At 37.5% G+C, this 19,394-nt stretch overlaps 1 protein-coding gene across 3 annotated transcripts in view; it reads left to right on the top strand.

Annotated features, from left to right (window-relative positions):
• LOC127417602 (transcription factor COE3-like) overlaps positions 1-19,394 on the top strand; it is a 123,315-nt gene that overhangs the window by 71,315 nt on the left and 32,606 nt on the right. For 2 of the 3 annotated variants that reach the window (XM_051657640.1, XM_051657638.1), the window contains exons 7-10: positions 13,925-14,006; positions 14,321-14,438; positions 15,857-15,990; positions 16,888-17,014. In XM_051657640.1, the coding sequence (XP_051513600.1) occupies positions 13,925-14,006; positions 14,321-14,438; positions 15,857-15,990; positions 16,888-17,014 (461 nt within the window). The remainder of the gene's footprint in view (positions 1-13,924; positions 14,007-14,320; positions 14,439-15,856; positions 15,991-16,887; positions 17,015-19,394) is intronic. The other variant, XM_051657639.1, reaches the window with a different exon arrangement.

The raw sequence follows: 19,394 nt of genomic DNA, 5'->3' as shown, positions 1-19,394 counted from the left end.
CTCGCTGGGCTTTGACAAGACCGCTGCTGAGGATTAGTGCGGTATGACAGCACAGAGTGCTTCTGATTCCCAGGACTTTAAGACACTCTTTTTACAATGTGTTGTTTATTTCCTCTTATTCCTGATGATAAATGGACAGTGATCCTGCTAAGAAGCCACTCTGCACAGTAAATGTATAGGTGTTTTTTTCTACAGTGAGAGAGACTATAGCTCTGTTCCTTAACTTAGTGAGCTGCATTGGTGCTTAATACCTTCATACTGGCTTTTAAGTGACCAAGAACCTCATTAGTCTAATTTAAGTAACACTTTGCATTAATGTTTCCTTTGTTAAAGATATACAGTATCTTGTGGCTATAATTTTGAAACAGTAAGTATTTTAATGTTTAATGATTGGCCCCATTTACCTCCATTGTAAGTGCCTAACTATAATCCAAATTCTAGATTTTTTAAAGAAAAGGAGGGACAAAATATATTTTTTTTGGTTATCAACATTATGCCACAAATACTGCCAATTGAGTTTAAGTCATATTAAACCTGGAATATTCCTTTAAGGATTTATAAATATTAATTTATGACCAATAAGTAATTTACAATTGTGTCACAAATCATTGACATGCAGTTATAACAACATTAATAAAAAAAAAAAAAACTTATTGCAAGTTAAGACTTCTTAACAAATAGTGATCATTTTAATAGTGATCATTTTGAGATTGCATTCTCCACAAAGGATACATTCTGTGCTGCCTTGGAATTTGGCTAAATGAGTTATCTTAGTTATCTCAGTTGGGAATGTGCATATGATGCCTAGGCAGCTCACTAGGTTTTGAAACCGAGCATTATTGTACACTTCCACGAAATGTCAAATTTCTTTGTGCTTTAATGAGGGAATATTCCAGACATCAATACTCCACAACAGACACTTTCTTTTTTATGGTTCTTCCTGAGATTGAGTGGCCATAGAAAACACCTACCATTTCTACTTGTCTTTCCACCCACAAAAAACCTTTCCATGCTCTCGCTGTCTCACTCCATCAGTAGTGGTTCTCTCTGTCTGAGGAAAAAAAACAGCAGGCCTGTGGGTGAAAAATGGGGCCATTTGGGCTTGTTTGTAAGTTCTGTCAAGAAGCAGCACCCCTGGCCTGGCCCGGTTAACAAATTGGATGTTTAATCTGGTGACATTCCTATCTGGGCCAAGGGCTAATGTATGTGTCTAAGAATAACCGGCCAGCCGGCCTGATAGATGGGAAGCTATTATAGGCGGTATTTAAATCTGAGCGCACAATTCCTCTATTTCCATGGAGGAAGAGTGACAGCTTGATTTCAACACTGGGGGGCTTGGATAGAGCTGTCAGCCTACACAGATCAAGCAGGGATTTTCTTTGTTTTCTTTTCTTTTTCACCATCGTCTCTCCCTACTCTGACTTGATTGATTGGACAGGCTGTTAACCATGATGGTTGAGATGGAAGACAGTGTTGTAACTGGATATGGGAAGTAGATATTCTGCTTCCAGACAGAGATCTTTCACTTGAGTTCTTGACTTAAGAGACAATGAGACAATGGTCTGTTGGACTAGGGTATCTCTACAAGGAGATTCTGTTTCCTGTGATCTTATAAACTGTTTTTGTGCTATAGTGTTTGTGCTATAGAGGCTTGTTGAGGGGAGGTGAGCTATCTCTTTTCTAAGTGATTGGGCTTACAATTGTTTACCTGCCAAATGGGTGACCAAATCCCACATACTTCAAATGAAGGAGGGACATTAGACATATCTAGGAACCATGATATCATAGAGAGCTTGGATGTGGACTCTTTTGACTTTGGCCATTTTCTTCAAAAAGGGTGGGATAAGGGACTTCTGCAAATCTAATGGCATTTGATAATTTTGACGGAATATGCATTGCTAAAATGAGGCTATGCCATGACCTAGTGGTTAGCTCCAGACACATTGAGCCAGGTGCTCCTATGGGAGACACAGATTCAAATCTGACTTGTGCAATAAAATTAGCAAAAATCCCAAAAAAATAAAATAAAAAATTAGACTTTAAAAACCCTAATCATTTGTAGATTGATTTCTGAATGTAAATCACTGAACTCACCTGGCAATATCCTCTTGCAGAAAGTCATATTGTTCTCGGTGCATAACACACTGTGTAACCTCCCTAACAGTTTGAACATTGTCTTAACAATTGTTTCATACACCCTATCTTTCCCACCCATATCTTCTACCTAAAGCCCATTTCACACATTATTGTTCATGGAGACCTAATCTGCTGTTAGAACTACTACTTTTGCCTGGGCAATGTCATTTTTGACATTTTACAGCAGCTACAGTAAATTAAGATGTATGTTGTTTCATTAAATATTGCATTTATTGTGCTCAGCAAAATGATTCAGAGTTCACAAGGAAGTGTGCAGTTTCTGTCGGCATAACAGCTTATGTGAGAGTCTAGCAGATTTTTGGAGTTTTGGTTATGACTGTAATAAGTGACTGCGCTCTGTTCAGGAAGTGCAGCTTGCAGTAATTTCTGATCCATTCCTTCATTCTGAGGTCAATGGCGCTCACGTGTTTTACGTGCTCTCAGCTCGTTATTGCATTATGTCATGGATTGATTTCAATTGGAGGTACAAATATGTACTTTGCCATGGCAACAGGGGCCAAAATAAAGCTAAGGAGGGTCTTGAGAAACTTGATCGGATGGGAGGAGTGTGCGTATGTCTGTGTGTGTGTGATTTGAGTTGCCTCATCTTCAGTTTTTGCTGTTAAGTACAAACAGACACTGAGACACTGTTCACTGGTCCAAACAAACACATCCAACCATCACTGTTTTTGCAAGGATCTGCCCTTGTGTTTTTCATTTCTTATCTCTCTGTAGCCTACGTCTGTTTCTGTTGTTTTGTCTTTCTAATTTCTTTCCCAAAGAGCAGATGTTTTGGAAGAAGGCATGGCCTTATTTCCCCATCCTTGACTCCAGGAATTCTGCATCTTTGTTAAAGGACTTATCTGTAATAAAGCAACATCCTTACCCGAAGTATTAAACTTTAACACATAACTCATCATGCACTGTTTTCTAAGCAATCCGACTTATGATTTTTGAAAAAACGGGTGAAAAATCCCCTAGACGTACAAGATGGGACTCAAGCTGTATTTAAGGTGCAAAATATTGTATAGTTTTTCTCCCTCAAGTTTTTTGCCTTCTTTTGGCCAAAATGTAAGACGTCCAGACTACTATGTGACACAACCCTAACTCAGAACAACCTAACAACTGCATAGCAACATGCTAACAACCACTCATAACACCTTAACAAATGCATAGCAACGAATTGGCAACCACCCACTACACCTTTGCCTTGTGGTGCTGACTTTTACATGTGCAAGCACTGCTCTAAAATTACAAATCTAGTTTGAATTATTATTATTATAGATTAAGATCTAGGCACTAATAGGTCAATAGTTAAAAATGTTTTTTTATTTTTATTTGTTGACATGAGATATCAAAATAATTTAAGTCATACATTCACAGGTTGATTATTTCATACTTTTTTTAAACATATTTATTGAGCTTTTCAATTTAACACAACTGGAGTACAAAAGACACACACACACACACACACACACACACACACACACACACACACAAACAACAGTGAAAAAAACCCATACACATAGAGTCAGAAAAAAAATACTATAAATATACAAGGGGGTGTAAAATTTCAAAACTCCTTGGAGCATAATAGAGCAGAGATGGGGCTCTAAATAGTACAAATAGGGGGTCCATACCTTATAAAACGGATGAGTTTTTAAATGTATTACAAAAGTAAGATGTTCCAGTGGAATCAATTCAAAAATAACCTTATGCCGCCTTTTAATCAAAGGGGCCTTATCACTGATCCAGTTCAACAGAATATTCTTTCTTGCAGCAAAGGTTAATATATTATATAATTTCCTTTTGGCAGATGTTTTAATGTGTCCGCTTGGGACTCCCAACACCAATGACACAGGGTCAAATTCCAATTGAGTATCAAAAATCTTTTCCATTTCACCCAGTACCAAAGACCAGTACCTCTGCAATTTACTACATGACCATATACAGTGTGTTAAAGTGCCTATTTCAGTTTGACATTTTAAGCATATGGGTGAAAGGGAGGGGTTAAAAAAATGCCTGCGGCTGGGGGAAATATGCAATCTATTGATAATTTTAAATTGTATTGCTCTTTTACGAGTACAAATGGATAACTTTTTAGCATGGGACCAAATTTCCTCCCATGTATCATCATCAATAGTAATTGATAACTCTTCTTCGCATATAGATTTTACCCTCTGTGTATCAACAGATGATGTAAAACACATAGAACCTTAAAATAAACTCAGAGACATCTTCTCAGATGTTGCAAACAACAAGTTATGAATAGAAGATACTTCAGGGTTCTTAATAAGGGTTGCATTATTTGTAATATAGTGTCTTAATTGGAGAAAACGAAAAAAGTAATGTTTGTGTTGTTGGTATTTCTGAACCAATTCCTCAAATGACATCAACATGTTTTTCAAGAAAAGGTCTCCTAACCTAATCACCCCTCTGCTTCACCAACGTTTAAAACCTTCATCCGTAATCCCAGGGACGAAGTCAAAATTATTTAGTATGGGGGTAAAGGAGGAAGTTAATTTAGTTCTTCCTTCAAGATGACAAACTGATCTCCATGCTTTCAGGGTATTAACTATAATAGGGTTGTCATATGTTTCTCTTATACATTTGAGATTCTTAACAAAAAGAAGATCTTTTAATGGAAATCGTGAAAAAGAGGTTTCAATATCAAGCCAAATCGAAGAGATATCATTCCTAACCCAATCAGATAATGTATCACAAGTGAGAGCATAACTTATATTTCTAAATATTTGGAAGGTCTAAACCACCCATAGCACCTGGTAAGAAAAGTATTGGCATTTTTAATCTAGGTTTGCGTTTACTCCATATGAAGGAGCTGAGCCAACTATTCAGACCCTTTTTCACCCTATTTGAAAATAGTATAGGGACCATTCGAATGGGATACAACAATCTGGGCAAAACATTCATCTTTACAAGTGCTTTTTGTCTCAGTCATGAGATAGGCAAGGAATTCCAATGCTCTAAATCCTGCTGTATCTTAGAGCATAAATTTATGATGTATGTGTCCCAACTGTAAACCTGAAATAGACGTTGCCAATCGAATCGCTTCAGCTGGTGGCTCTATAGCAATCGCGAATAGGAGCAGTGACAAGGGACAACCTTGCCTGGTGCCTCTGTACATAGGAAAATATTCTGATCTGCTGTAGGCCCATTTGTCAGAACTGCAGAGCATGGATCTGTATATAGCACTCTAACCCACTGAACAAAATTGTCACCTAGGCCAAATCTCTCCAAAGCGTAAAAAAGATAGGACCATTTAATGCAGTCAAACGCCTTCTCTGCATCCAAAGAGAGGACAAGCCCATCTATGGATTTTAGTTTAAAATCCTAAATAACATTCAGGAGGCATCCAATATTGTTTGAAGAATTCCTTCCCTGTATAAATCCTGTTTGATCAACTCAGGATATTTTCAAGGCTCAAAGCTAAAATTTTGGAAAGCAATTTCCGATCAACATTTAATTAAGCAATTGGTCTATATGAGAAACACAAATCAGGGCTTTTACCTTTTCTTTGTATAAGAGAAATGTTAGCTTTTTAAGGGTCTTAGGTAGTTCTTTAACAACAAAAGAATAATTAAACATATCAAGCAATGGATCAACAAGCAAATCTTGAAACTCTTTAAAAAACTCACAGCAAAACCCATCCTGTCCTGGTGACTTTCCATTTTTTAGACCAATAATAGCATTATAATCTCTTGTCTAGTAATTGGGCCATTAAGAGCATCTTCTTGTATTCCTGAAATTGTTGGGAGATTAATCTAGGAGAAAAAAACATCCATTTGTTTAAGATGGTCTCCTGTTAGATCAGATGAATATAAATTCATATAAAATTCCTTGAAAGTCTTGTTGATATTTCTATTATCATGAAAACTATTGTTGTCTGAATCAACAATAGTCACAATAAATTGGTATGTTACAATTTGTTTTGCAAGATATGCTAGATAATTCCCTGACTTATCTCTATGTGCATAAAATGTCTCAAGTATCTTATTTTCTTCTCTGCATCCGCAGTAAGGTGACAATCTACTTGCCTGTAACTCCTTCAATAAGTCTGCTGAAGGAGAACTGTTATAATGTTTTTCTTTATCAAATCCAAAGCCCTCTGATTTGCCATTCTTTGATGTTTAATAGAGGAAGAATATGAAATAATTAGCCCTCTTGCATAAGCTTTACAGGTTCCCATAATAATGATAATCTAAGAAGGAACTGTCCCTAAGAGTCATAGTATTAAGTAGTCTTCACTGTCTAGACCACACCACCAGGCTGCTAAGTAGTAAATCCATGGTCATACTAGCATGATCCGAAAGTAAATTACTTTGTATATTACAAGATGTAACTAAATGTAGGTCAGTTTTAGGAAGAAAAAGTAATCTAATCTAGACTGACAGCAATAGGAAGCAGAAAAAAATAGTATATTCTTTATCCAAAGGATGAATACTTCTCCATACATCAACAAAACCAAGATCCTTGCAAATGGCCTAAAGAGACCTGGCCTGAGTTGTAAGAGGTGCAGAACTATGTGGGTATCTGTCCATAAATGGATTCATCACACAATTGAAGTCTCCACCCACAATCGTCAAATCCGCTGACATGACAGAAAGGTCCACAAACACTTTAGTAATAAAGTCAGATGGATGAGCTGGAGGATAATACATGTGTGGTATGAGAATAGCCTGTCCCTGTAACGTACCCTTAATTATAACATAATGACCATCCCTATCTTTAACACAGCTTGAAACTTTAAAAGGCAAAGTACGTTTGATGAGGATAGCAACACCCCTACTTCTGGATGTAAATGATGAAAAATAAACCTGTCCAAAAATACCCTGTTGTAGTTTTAAATGTTCTGCATCATTCAATGAGTTTCTTGCAGAAGGGCAATATCAGTATGAACTTTTTTCATGAAAGTAAGTATTTTTCTCCGTGAATATCCCGTATGTTCCAAGTGCAAATACTAAGCATACTGGACATCATTAAATATATCTAATATCAGTATAAACATATTACCGTTTACATCAAGGCCTGTTCGTGCAAATATGCATTTGAAAATTCTGAGCAATAGAACAAAATATAAAGAACAAAGCAAACTGCTTGAATCAAAACAACATGCAGGGGAAACTATTCACTTTCTCGTCTTTGGCAAGCCTCCACCTGCCTACCCAAACCCAGCTCACATGCCTAAACATAGGATAAACACAAATCACTCTATGCCACTCGTTCTCTCAGCAAGTTGTAAAATAATGAACAATGTTTAGTGATACTACTCACGTATCATCAGATCAGTTGACATAGACTCAAACCCGTAAAAAAATAATAAAAATGATTAAAACATCATGCAAAATTTGTTTAGACACCCAACAACTGTCTGTAATGATTTGAGAATCTAGCCAAGTCTAGAGTCTAGATTGTCAATAAATACGACGGCCGCCTCTGGTTTGACAAACCACTTCTCTGTCCTGTTCACAGACAGATTCAGAGTTGCAGGATACAGCAGGGTGTATTCTATCTTTATATTCTTTAGTCGGTTCTTGACCTCATCGAAAGCCTTGCGTTTCTTAACCACCATCGCAGAATAGTCATTGAAGAAAGAGATTCTTGGCCCCGAATCAGTGCTCTGACCGAGATCGGTGCTGATACGACGCGCTGCGGTCAACACATGCTGCTTGTACATGAAGTTATGGAACTTAATGATAATGGGCCTGGGACGTTATTTGGGTCCAGGTTTTGGCACCAAAGTTCGATGGGCACAATTGAGTTTGATTTGACCTGCTTTAGTTGTCATTTTCAGGTACTCTGGCAGCCAGGTTTAGAAGAAATTCACCAAATTACTTCCTTCTGTGCATTCAGGCAAGCCAACAAGGTGCAAATTACGTACATCTACACCCATGATTCTCCAAATCATCAATGTGCTCTGACATTTCGCCCATTTTCTTTTATAGATCCGCGACCTTAGTTTGCAATGAATCCGTTGTATTCTCCACACTGGCGATTCGTTCTTCTGCCTGCCCAACTCGTTCCACCAATGCCTGAAATTGAATCGTTTGTTCATTTATCACGGCTAGAACAGTGTCCACCTTTGCATCTATAACCTTTGTGATGTTTTCGGTTAATCTCTACATAGCCCGAGTAAAGTTTGAGTCAGAACACTCTTCCTCGTGTATATTCGTGTTCTTGTGTTCCACATTAGCATCTTGCTCACCGTCACATTTAGCAGAACTCTTTGAGGAAATCTTCTTAGATCTGGGCATTTTGTCTGATCCTTTAGAGAAATAGTGATCTAGGGACATTGTACAGCAGCTGCCAAAATATATAGAATGAATTCATAGAGTGAATGCATAAATCTGATGAGTATTTGAAGTGATGTCAACGGAGCTCCCTGAAAAACATGTCTACTCTATGATGCCATCTTGATTCCCCCCACCCACCCCCATACTTTTTTTAAATATACATGAATTCCCTTCTGTTTATCACCCAATAGATGTTTAACAAACTCCCCAGAAGCAACTATCCTGATTAAGAAATATTATTTAGAATAAAATGCATATGAAATGGCTTCTCAGCCACCTTAAATCAGAGCTCATTATGTGCGTCTCTGATACGTGCAGGAGTCTGTGAGCTGTGTAAACTGTGTTTGTACTCATAACAAAGGTAAGAGGCCAGGGGAGCAGACGTTAGAAGCAGTGTAAAGGATGAGATCGAGGAGAGAGAGACAAAGATCCGTTCTAGAGACTGTTTGAGTGCCTTATTAATTATTTACTCTGATTGTACACGGTCCTATAATTGCCATCTTGGCTAGTGAATAATTGATGACGTGTAGGAGAGCAAAGGAGGGCCCCAGTCTCTCTCTTTCTCACACACACATACCCACTCCTTGCCATTTTGCACACCTTTATTGTTAATACTACAGTATCTTGTCTTCAGAGATGATTTTGAAATTGGGAGAAAGTCAATCATATGATTTTACAAGCTCTGGTCACTCCCAAAACATTCTCTATGCTATTATACAAAATAAATTAATGGATGGCGCTAAATTATGACAGGGAACTGTATTGCATGGCTTTAAAATAATTAAACAACAGCTACAACTAGGCCTTCCAGAGGACCAGTAGTTGCAAGCGCAGTCAAATGTTTGGGTTTTGATTCCCTTTTTGTCACTCTGTCACTTTTGTGATGTAATTGGATATCTGTTCAGCAGAATTACAGTGTGTTGAAAGAGAGGAACATTGTGAATGAACAAAATGCAGGGTGCTAATCCAATGCCAGGTCTATAAAAGAGATCTGCACAATTTCTGCCCATTTTTACCATCCCACAGAAGTGCAGTTTTTCATAGAAAGCAACAACGCTCACTGCGAATGGTGGCCAAGAATTGGAGCCATGGTAGCTTTTAAAAATACCTCTGCTGAAATATTGATTTTTTTTATTCTTCCTCTTCTTCTTCTTGCCTAACATAATAAGTGAGAGACTCAAGTGACGTGTGCATGTGTGTGTGAGACGATGGGTGTGCAGACAGAGATACTCTTTTTCACACATCATGTGAGGACGTTTGTTAGAGTGTATGTGCTTACATGCGTGTATGTACTGTATGGGTGCCGGTTTGTTTGCCTGCACATATTACTTTTGCATATACTCATAAAATCAACATGGCAGATACATCAAGCAGTACTTTTTACTATAAGGAGGGACTAAAGTATCTCATTCTTGTAGAGTGTGAATGGAAATAAATTCACAAAATCTATTTTTTTGTCTCCTAGATAGCAATGAGACTGAATGGAGAGCAAATGGGGAGTTCTCCTGCTTCTCAGAGTTTTCTCCTGAGATAAAGACCCTAGTAATCTCACATGTGCCTTCTCTCAACTCGACAAGTAGTAAAAATAGTATAGATGACGAAATTGTAAGAAATAGTATGAGATAGCTTGTACAAAAACATTAGACTTTTAATTCCAAATAAATGAAGTTTAACCTCTAACTCGAACCTGAACCAATCCATGATTTTAATATTGAAATCACTATGTGTCACATAGCATAAACCAATCCAAACTCCAGTTTGAAGCCTTGTTGTAAGTGGTCAGGAAGTGTCTCAGTAGTCTCAGTAGTAAGTGATGCTACAATAGTCTCTTGAAGGGCTGCAGTATAACTCTTCACAGAGCCACAAGTTATGGACCCTGATCTTCACAGTCTTAAGCTACCTGCCCAGACTTTCTGGTCTCTTTCCGGCCCAGAACCCCTTCCATGCCATTCCCCTGAGTTAGAGACTGCGAGAAGTGGAGGGGGTGCTCTAGACCAGCAGTAATTCCTGACTCTGTGTTGGAGGCACATTAGGGACTGACAGGGCCACACATCCCCTTGTAATTGATTGCAGGCCAGCGTAATGAGGTGACGGCTTACAACAGAGACGCCAACTCCCTCATTATCTTTACCCACTTTTTAAGAGCAGAGAGAGAGAGAGTGAGAGAGAGAGAGTGAGAGAGACAGCCTGAGAGAGAAAGTGTGACAGCGAAAGAGGGACAGAGAGAAGGATGGAGAGAAAGAAACACTGAGACTAATAACCGAGCCCTGGCTCTAGAAGGCCATTAATTATTTATGTTGTTTTAATAAGTTTTAGATGGGAAGGGAGAGGTTCAATGTGAGAGTTAGTCTTAGTTTCTCTCTCTCTCTCTCTCTCTCTCTCTCTCTCTCCCTGTTCACACCTCAATTTTGCCTACTCTGTCATTCTGTCTTTTCCTATGACTGTCAGTTCATTTCATTCTGGGGTCTTTGTATCACAGGTACAATATATTTCATTGTAAAGGCCCGTAGGGGACTTGGTGGTGACAAGTATCCACACTAAGAGTTAAAAACACTTTGTGTCTCTGTGAAAGTGATCATTATATGATATGATTAAGTATATATGGTTTGTAATGACCATAAATAATAATAAAATAAAAAAAATAAAAAAATCAGTGATAATAAAAATAAATAAAAATAAAATAAAAATAAAAAAAATCTAAAAGGTTGCAGGTTATACTCAAGTTAAGTTCAATCGACAACATTTGATTTGCTCAAAAAATAAGTTTGACTCGTCCCTTGTTTATTTAAAAAAGTAGAAATAAAATAAAAAAATTAAAACAAAAGGAAAATCATGGTTACAGTGAGGCACTTACAATGGAAGTGAATGGGGCCAGTCCATTAAAATTAAAATAAACAGTTTAAAAAGTTTAGCCATAAGAAGTAAACTGTTTACATGTTAATATGATTTTAGTGTGATTAAATAGCTTACTAACCTTTTCTGCCTAGAGTAATATCCAATATTAAAACTTCAACAAAACTTCATTGTCATAGAAATGGAACGGCAGTAATCCCTGTAATCTGGTAAACACCATAACACTGGAAAATTCCTAATCCTATCACACTAAAATCATCTATAATGTTAGCATCTTGTGGCTATATTTTGAAACATTGTTTATTTTAATGTCTATGGACTGACTCCATTCACTTCCAATCTTTTATTTGTAAAACTGGCCAAAAATGCGGATGCAAAGAAGTATATATACTGTATGTATGTTATGTCAAGTAATTTATAATGGCACATTCCAAAGACATTTATGTTTGAAATTGTAATTTTAAGGTAGCATAGACAGCTATGCACTTACAATGGAAGTCTATTGGGCATGCGTACAACAATTGGCCCCAAGACTTTCATTGCATATCCATTTATGTCAACACATTTTTTTTTATTTTTTTTTTACAGACTGATGGGCAAAATTTTTTTTTTCGGTGGTACTTAACAGCAGACCACAGATGCTGTGGATAGAGTGTACACTTGTATTTAACCCGGAATACCCCATTAATGTCTGTTAGTTACACTGGACCCTTTCTGAATCTGCCCTGCTCCTGTCTTTCCACTCGGCCCCATTTTCCTGTCTGAGATCTCCATTTCACCCCAAGCCTTGCCATCTAAAAGCATCTCCCCCACCCCCCCATCCCACACACTTCCAAACACTAGGCTAGTCCTGCCCCGATCCGAAGGGAGCCGACCTGCTTTGAAGTGCTGCCTCTTTTCCAGGATGAGACCTGGAATCTCGTATTCCCTGTCAACTCCTGCCCAGTGGCAGATGGAGAAGTCTAGACCTACGAGACTCTCTCGCATCACAGGCCCATCTCCCCCACCAACTCCCCCCACCCCCCCACACGCTTCTCTCTTTCCCTCTTTCACCCTCATCTATCCATTTCTCTCTTTCTTACCCATATTCCATGTTTCCGTCTTCTCTGCAGTTCCAGAACTGGCTAAGCAGGGCAGGTTTCAACCCGATCCATGCAGGGTTCTCTACTTTCAAATTTTGACTGGGTTGCTGATAAACACAGTACTCCTCTAATATCTGAGAAGAGCTTCACTTACAGCCCTTGTCTCCTGCTGTGTTTTAATTCAATCCTTATTGATCCATATCTCTCCTTCCAAGGTCTCCAATATCATATGAATGGAGTTCAGGGATGGGTTCCCCATATTATTGTATTCCATGGCCATAAAGGGCATTAGCAGCCAACAGAGCAACCCAGATCAAGTATCAGTCGATACTAGCCAAAGAGAGCAGGCTTTCTCCCACCTTGTCTCTCTCCCTTTCTTTCTATTTATCCATCTTACTTGCTAGATTTCTCTCTTGCTTCTATCTCTTTTTATCTCTCTTTGGGCATTCACTTTAAGAGTACTGATGGGGTTAAAGTATATATTGTGATTATGTCACGTGTTAAAGTGAGGTTCTAAAAAATTGCTTGAGTTAGCAATGTCTGTTTTTAAAGATATTGTTACTGTCTTATTAGTGAGAAATCAATGCCGTCTGCAGATGGCGACCATTTATATCACCGACAGGGCTTTCTCGCCGCTTCTTCTCCCAGCATCCCTCTCTCCACGCACTCCGTGGCGGAGGTTATCCTGTGGTTAATGTGACATGGCTGTCTGTGACCTTGCTGGTTGTTAACTGCCTGGATTATTATTGTGATAATGTGGCAATTAAAAGGAAAGCACTCCATCAAAATAGTGGGATGCTTATGGTTCTGGAGATGAATGCATAGATATTACCAGCCAGGGGAAATGCATTAAGACTGCAATCCATTTCTTACTGTAGCCTACCTCCAGCAGAGGAGGCTATTACAACTCATCTTCATTGATATCCATTCCCGATCAATAGCGCCAGGCCGATGTAAAAATAAATCAACAAGGCAGATTTAGTCTTCAATATAAAGCTCATCTCTAATTACATATCATTCGTCTACACAGAGTGTCTTTTCGGAGTCTGTGTTGAGACTGGGCTAAATCACTCTTTGACGGTTGTTAGCATGCTGCATAGAACGCATGGTTTTATATTCCTGACTGTGAAAATGATTTTGATGCTGTTCTTTCCTGTAGTTTAAAGTTGAAGTGTGTCAATTTTTTATTTACTTGAAAATACTTGATTGTATCTTTGCAGAGTCAACAATAAGTAAGCCATTTGAAGGTTGATTTCCCTGAAAATGGTAAACAGTGTGGCTCTATATCACTGTCAAAATGTTGTCCTGACACACGACCTTGGATAAACCAATGGTGTGAGTTTGGGGTGGGACTATCCACTTGCTGACCAATGCAAGAGTGTTCAGGGAAACCTCTTTGAAAACAATCATTTTTGTTGCAATTCTATTGAGTGACACTAGAGGTGCAGAGCAACTCTCTTCAGCTCTAAAGTCATGTGAATGCTTGTGTTTTCATGTGGTCAAGTCTCTCATAAAATACTTTCTTTTTTCTTTCTTTTCCAGATTTTTCCTGAAATTCTTCTTAAAGTGTAACCAGAACTGTTTGAAAAATGCAGGGAACCCCAGAGACATGAGGCGATTTCAGGTACAGATATACAGAAAAATGGGTTGCACTTTATTTTACAGTACGTATACTTTCAGTATACTTACAGTGTACTCACCCAAGAAAGTACTGAGTAATATTTGGTAACTACATTTACTTAATATGGGTTAAGGTTAGGGTTAGGTTTAGGGTAATTACCTAGTAATTACTATTGTAATTTTGTAATTAATATTGTAAATATATAGTATGTAAATGTAGAACAGTATTGTAAAATAAAGTGCTACCGAAAAATGTTTGGTTTGGTAAGGTACATTTGGACAACCAGCCAAACTAAACATGTTTTGTTGTTTCCATAGGTGGTGGTGTCCACCACAGTGAATGTAGACGGCCATGTCTTGGCTGTTTCAGACAACATGTTCGTCCACAACAACTCCAAACATGGGCGGCGGGCGCGACGCTTGGACCCCTCTGAAGGTAAGATGTAAACCTTACAAAATTACCATATTTACTACAATGTGTATTAGAAATGTCATTGTTAGGCTGGTGATGCTTGTTCATTAAAACCCTGCTGAAAAAAATTCAGATGTTGTGTTTTAAGTGCTAGTCTCTAGCTTGCTAGTTTGCTAGTGTTCCCAAAAGGCTTCTTAACTAGCTTAACCAGCAAGTCCACAAGCTTCACCTGAAAGACCATGCTGGTCAACCAGCTTTAGCAGCTAAGTTTTGCAGGTGAACAAAATGGCAATGCTGGTGCACATGCTAGACCTGTACCAAAACCAACACCAACCAGCATAAACCATCCTGTTTGTAAACCTGCATGGAAATTGCAATGAAACTGATCAAAGCTGGTCTTTTCAACAGAGAATAAAGTAAAAAACAAACTTCTTAGTCAGTTCTCACCTAGTTTTCAAAGTGCAAGTAAAGCAGACCATGTTTTCAGTTCCCAACTGTAAATCTGAAGGGTCGGCCTGCACTGAGTAATGACACTTTGATATGATGTGATGAAAGTTTCCACAGGACATCACCTCCCAGCTGACCTCAGAACAGTTCCTGTATGTAAGAAATTGTGATTAGCTCTGTGACTCATCAGTACTCCACTGAGCTCTTGTTTTGAAACTGAGGGAAAGCAAAGTTATTGTTCTACTTCAGTAATCCTCTGAAGAGCAGAACATGAATAGGAAGTCACCAACAACTGCACACTGCTGGAAATGGGCAGACTTTCATCTTTAACACACCATAAAACCCATGCAGAAATTGAGAAGAGTACAGCTGTTTCATTACACCGCAACAGGTGAATGTAATTCACACCCAACGGTTTTGTTTACTTTGATCTATTCATCTTCACAGGTTTAAAAATTCCCTATTTCCAGACATGTTTACCTCAACAACAAAGAGAAAATGTAAAAGCAATTGGAAGTGATTTTGAGTCAAAAGTTTGGAAACTTTGCAGTCCCTTGATGCTGTTTGAGTAAAGTGGTGACCAGTGTATGACACTACATGCAGTAATGTGGCCTGAAGTTGCCCCAAGAACCTTTTAGTTTGTCTATTAGCTCACCAAGCTGAGGCCAATCAATTCCCTGTTCCACAGCCAGTGGAGACTGAGGCAGTCTCCATACCACCTGCTCAAAGACGGATTTACAAAAAAAATTAAAAAAAATAAATTAATTGTTTGTTTTTAGCTGAGTGATGTGCAGACACCAAAGGGGGGGAAAAAAATTCAAATGTGCTCTTACAGTCATTGGACTTCCTGTTAATCAGTTTTTTTTTCTTTTGCATTGAGGATATCTGGGCACTGTAAATATATTACGTTTTTGAATGGTTTCCCAAACTTTGTAGGAATGCTGCCACTGTCTTGCTCTAACTCAGTGCATTTGTTGTGATCTTGTTTTCTGAAGCAGCCACTCCATGCATTAAGGCCATCAGCCCCAGTGAGGGATGGACGACTGGTGGGGCCACCGTCATCATCATTGGCGACAACTTCTTCGACGGATTACAGGTGGTCTTTGGCACAATGCTGGTTTGGAGTGAGGTAGGTAATTAAGTTTGAAAAGCTAAGCTTTGAACATCTATATGAAAAGATCTGACCCTAGTCATCACATTTTGTAATAGTTTATTATTATTATTATTATTATTATTATTGATCCATTTTTTTAAACCAAAAATGAACATTTAATCATTATTTGTATATTTTAAATTCATTATTATATTTTCAAATAATCATTATTTAAATACATTTAACCATATTTATAAAAATGTATTAGATTTATTATATATATAAATACTATGTATAATATATCATATCTAAAGTATTTATACAATAAGAATAGGAATACAGCACTTTTTGGTTGGGTATATTGTTTTAAATCCAAGGTACTCCAGGGGGTCTGTGAACATTTAGATTTTTAGATTGAGACAAGTAAAAACTACAGCACAACACTTGGTAACGCTATACAATAAGGTTCCATTTGTTAACATTAATAAATGCATTAGGTATCATGAACAAACAATTAACAATATATTTGTTACATCATTTAATAATCTTTGTTAATGTTAGTTAATAAAAATACAATCGTTCATTGTTAGTTCATGTTAGTTCATAGTGCATTAACTAATGTTATCTAATACGACCTTTGATTTTACATATGTGTAGTGTATGTTGAAAGTAACATTATCTAGGATTAATAAATGCTTAATAAGTATTGTTCATTGTTAGTTCATGTTAACTTATGTTATTAACTAGTGTTAACAAATGGAACCTTATTGTAAATTGTTACTGAACACTTTTTCTACTATATGGCTAAAATCTATAACTGTGTCCTTGAAGTAATGGATCACTCTTTAGCTCCAGTATTAACTGTTTTTAAATTGAAGACAGTGCTTGTGTATTGAGTGTTGACCACAGAACGTGTGTTCTGATGCCTTCTAGCTCATCACACCTCATGCTATCCGGGTGCAGACGCCCCCAAGACACATCCCTGGGGTCGTTGAGGTCACACTCTCCTACAAGTCCAAGCAATTCTGCAAAGGAGCTCCGGGACGCTTTGTCTACACAGGTATACAACACTTGCAACTGCCTGGAGCTTTTGCCACCATCTCCAGCATCAGAATACATTTCTGTTACCATTTTTAGAGGTTGATCTTTGCATGTCTTTGTCCCTTTTCTCGAGTGCTTGCCTGCATTTCCTTAACATAAAAATAATGTTGCATTCTTTGCAGTCCTCAAAGACAGTTTCCCAAGATGGCATACTATTAGCAGGTCGCTTTTCTACCATAAAGACAAAAAAGTCTACAATAACAGTTGTGTCTTTACCTTTGGTCAATGTCTGTTCTCTTGAGTCCAACAGGCAGGAAGAGTATCATTTAGTCAAATCACTGCTTTTCATACACCGATTATTCCATCAGAATAATCCAGATGCCAGTCAAGGTAGGCAAAAGGTCAGATCAAGGACTGTTTGGTGTGATAAGAAAATGTCACAGTGACGGTCATAAAAGAGAGAGAAAAAGGGATGGTGTTCGGGCTTTCTGTTATACATCAGCTTTATCTCAGTGTATTTCCCACTCTCTTTGTTAAAATCGCCTCTCATTCAAATGAATTCATCGTGTAAGCAGCAAAGAGACAACTTTACAATGGAGAGGACGGCCCTGTCTTACCTTCGACCATTCCTTTGCAATGCTAATGTCTGCCAGGACTGACAAGATGATTTGACTGACAGCTGTACAGTGCATCGCTTTTATAAATCCTGCATTGTGAATAGCTTGAATTTTCCTTAAAGTTCAAACCTGTAGAATATCTTTGAATCGGAAAGCTGAGAAAGAATTAAGGTCATACAAGATGACCAGTTACACAGTGACCACATAAGATACATATACATTGTGGTTTGTTATGCAATTTAATAGAACATTATTATTCCAGTCCTCAAATCTGATTGGTCAAGCAGTGTTCTAAAAGTGTTGATTTATTATACCAGCACTGGAACGCTTAACTATTTGTATCATTCTGCTTTTCTGTGTTTGCGGCTTTTCAGATGTGGTGGGCATGTTGATTAATACCAAAATAATATCAACAAAAAGATGTGTTAACTAATTAATTTAGTACATCTTAATGCCAGTAGGTGGCGACAAATGTGCGTCTTTCATGTTATGAGTGAGTCTTTAAGTCATTGACAATAGTCGTTTACCACTGAAACAATAGAAGGTGAACAAGATCGATTTGCTTACTCAAAAGATTCATAGATTCAAAAATAAATTTGTTTATGAACGAAACACCACTAGTTCAAATCTATATTATGAGAGCACTGGAGAGAGTAAATTGTGCTTGATGCCTTCTTTTGGAACAATTTTCATTGATGTCAAAGAAATGCACAAATAACTGACAATTGTTTGTCTGAAACAATAGTTACTAGAGATTATTTACTTGTTTAAGGATTGACTTGTTTATAACTGTTGTGTAAAAGAAAAATCACACTTGCAAGCACCTGTGGCACTCTGCCTGTGGCTGAATTACAGTTGTGATAATATTCAGAACAACAGCACTCTTGCTTGTGTCAAATTGCTCAAATAGCAATTCCTTTAAGACACAATGCACCCTAGATAGGACATTGTATGCCAAATCTTCCCCAGAATACATTTTTATTGTACATTACAAATTAGATTCATGCATGCATATTTTAGATTTTGGATGCACTAACATAGAGTCAGTAACTTATTTGCTGTGCCAGAGATGTGTGATATTCATTAATGTGAAATTAAGTGGACTTTAAAATACTAAATAGGATGAATGAGAGTATGTCTAACCTCAATGATGTCTTCCCCACCAGAGATTTCCCATAAGCCCCACTGAGCTCAACTTTACACTGCATTGCAGCTTGGATCAAACTCATTTCTTATCATCAGGCACTTTATTTTATCAAATTACTTACATGACATGACGATTAATAAATCGAATTAATCGCATGTATCAATATCTGCTGAGAAAGGCCCCCAAATAATGATTATTCAGTATTAATAATAAATAATTAAAATAAATATACATATACTGTAATATTTTTAATATTACAATTCAGATTGAAATATATTGCATCATTATGGCAGACAAGTAAAGCACTGATTAGACAATACAAAAAGTTGCTTTAGAAGTCAGTATATTGTTTATTCCCATATCATTGAACAAAAGCCTAACACTAGTCTACACAACAATCAATTTTGCAATGGAGTTTGTCAATCTGTCCTGTTGTCACAGGGCACTTTCTTGTGTTCCATCTGCGTTATTTTAAATTTTTTGGTCTATGTACATATGAGTTTGACAGATGCTTTTGGAGCTTCCCACTGGTATTTAGCATCATAAATGCCTTGTTTTTTAGGGTGTTAAATGTGTTTAATGTGTTAAATTGACAGTCCTATTTGAAAGGGATACATTTAGGTCATCAGAATTTA

Source organism: Myxocyprinus asiaticus, chromosome 27 (genome assembly GCF_019703515.2).
Source record: "Myxocyprinus asiaticus isolate MX2 ecotype Aquarium Trade chromosome 27, UBuf_Myxa_2, whole genome shotgun sequence".
NCBI classification, from domain to species: Eukaryota; Metazoa; Chordata; class Actinopteri; order Cypriniformes; family Catostomidae; genus Myxocyprinus; species Myxocyprinus asiaticus.
Note: the sequence above shows the minus strand (reverse complement) of the source record. Positions and strands in the feature narration are given on the sequence as shown.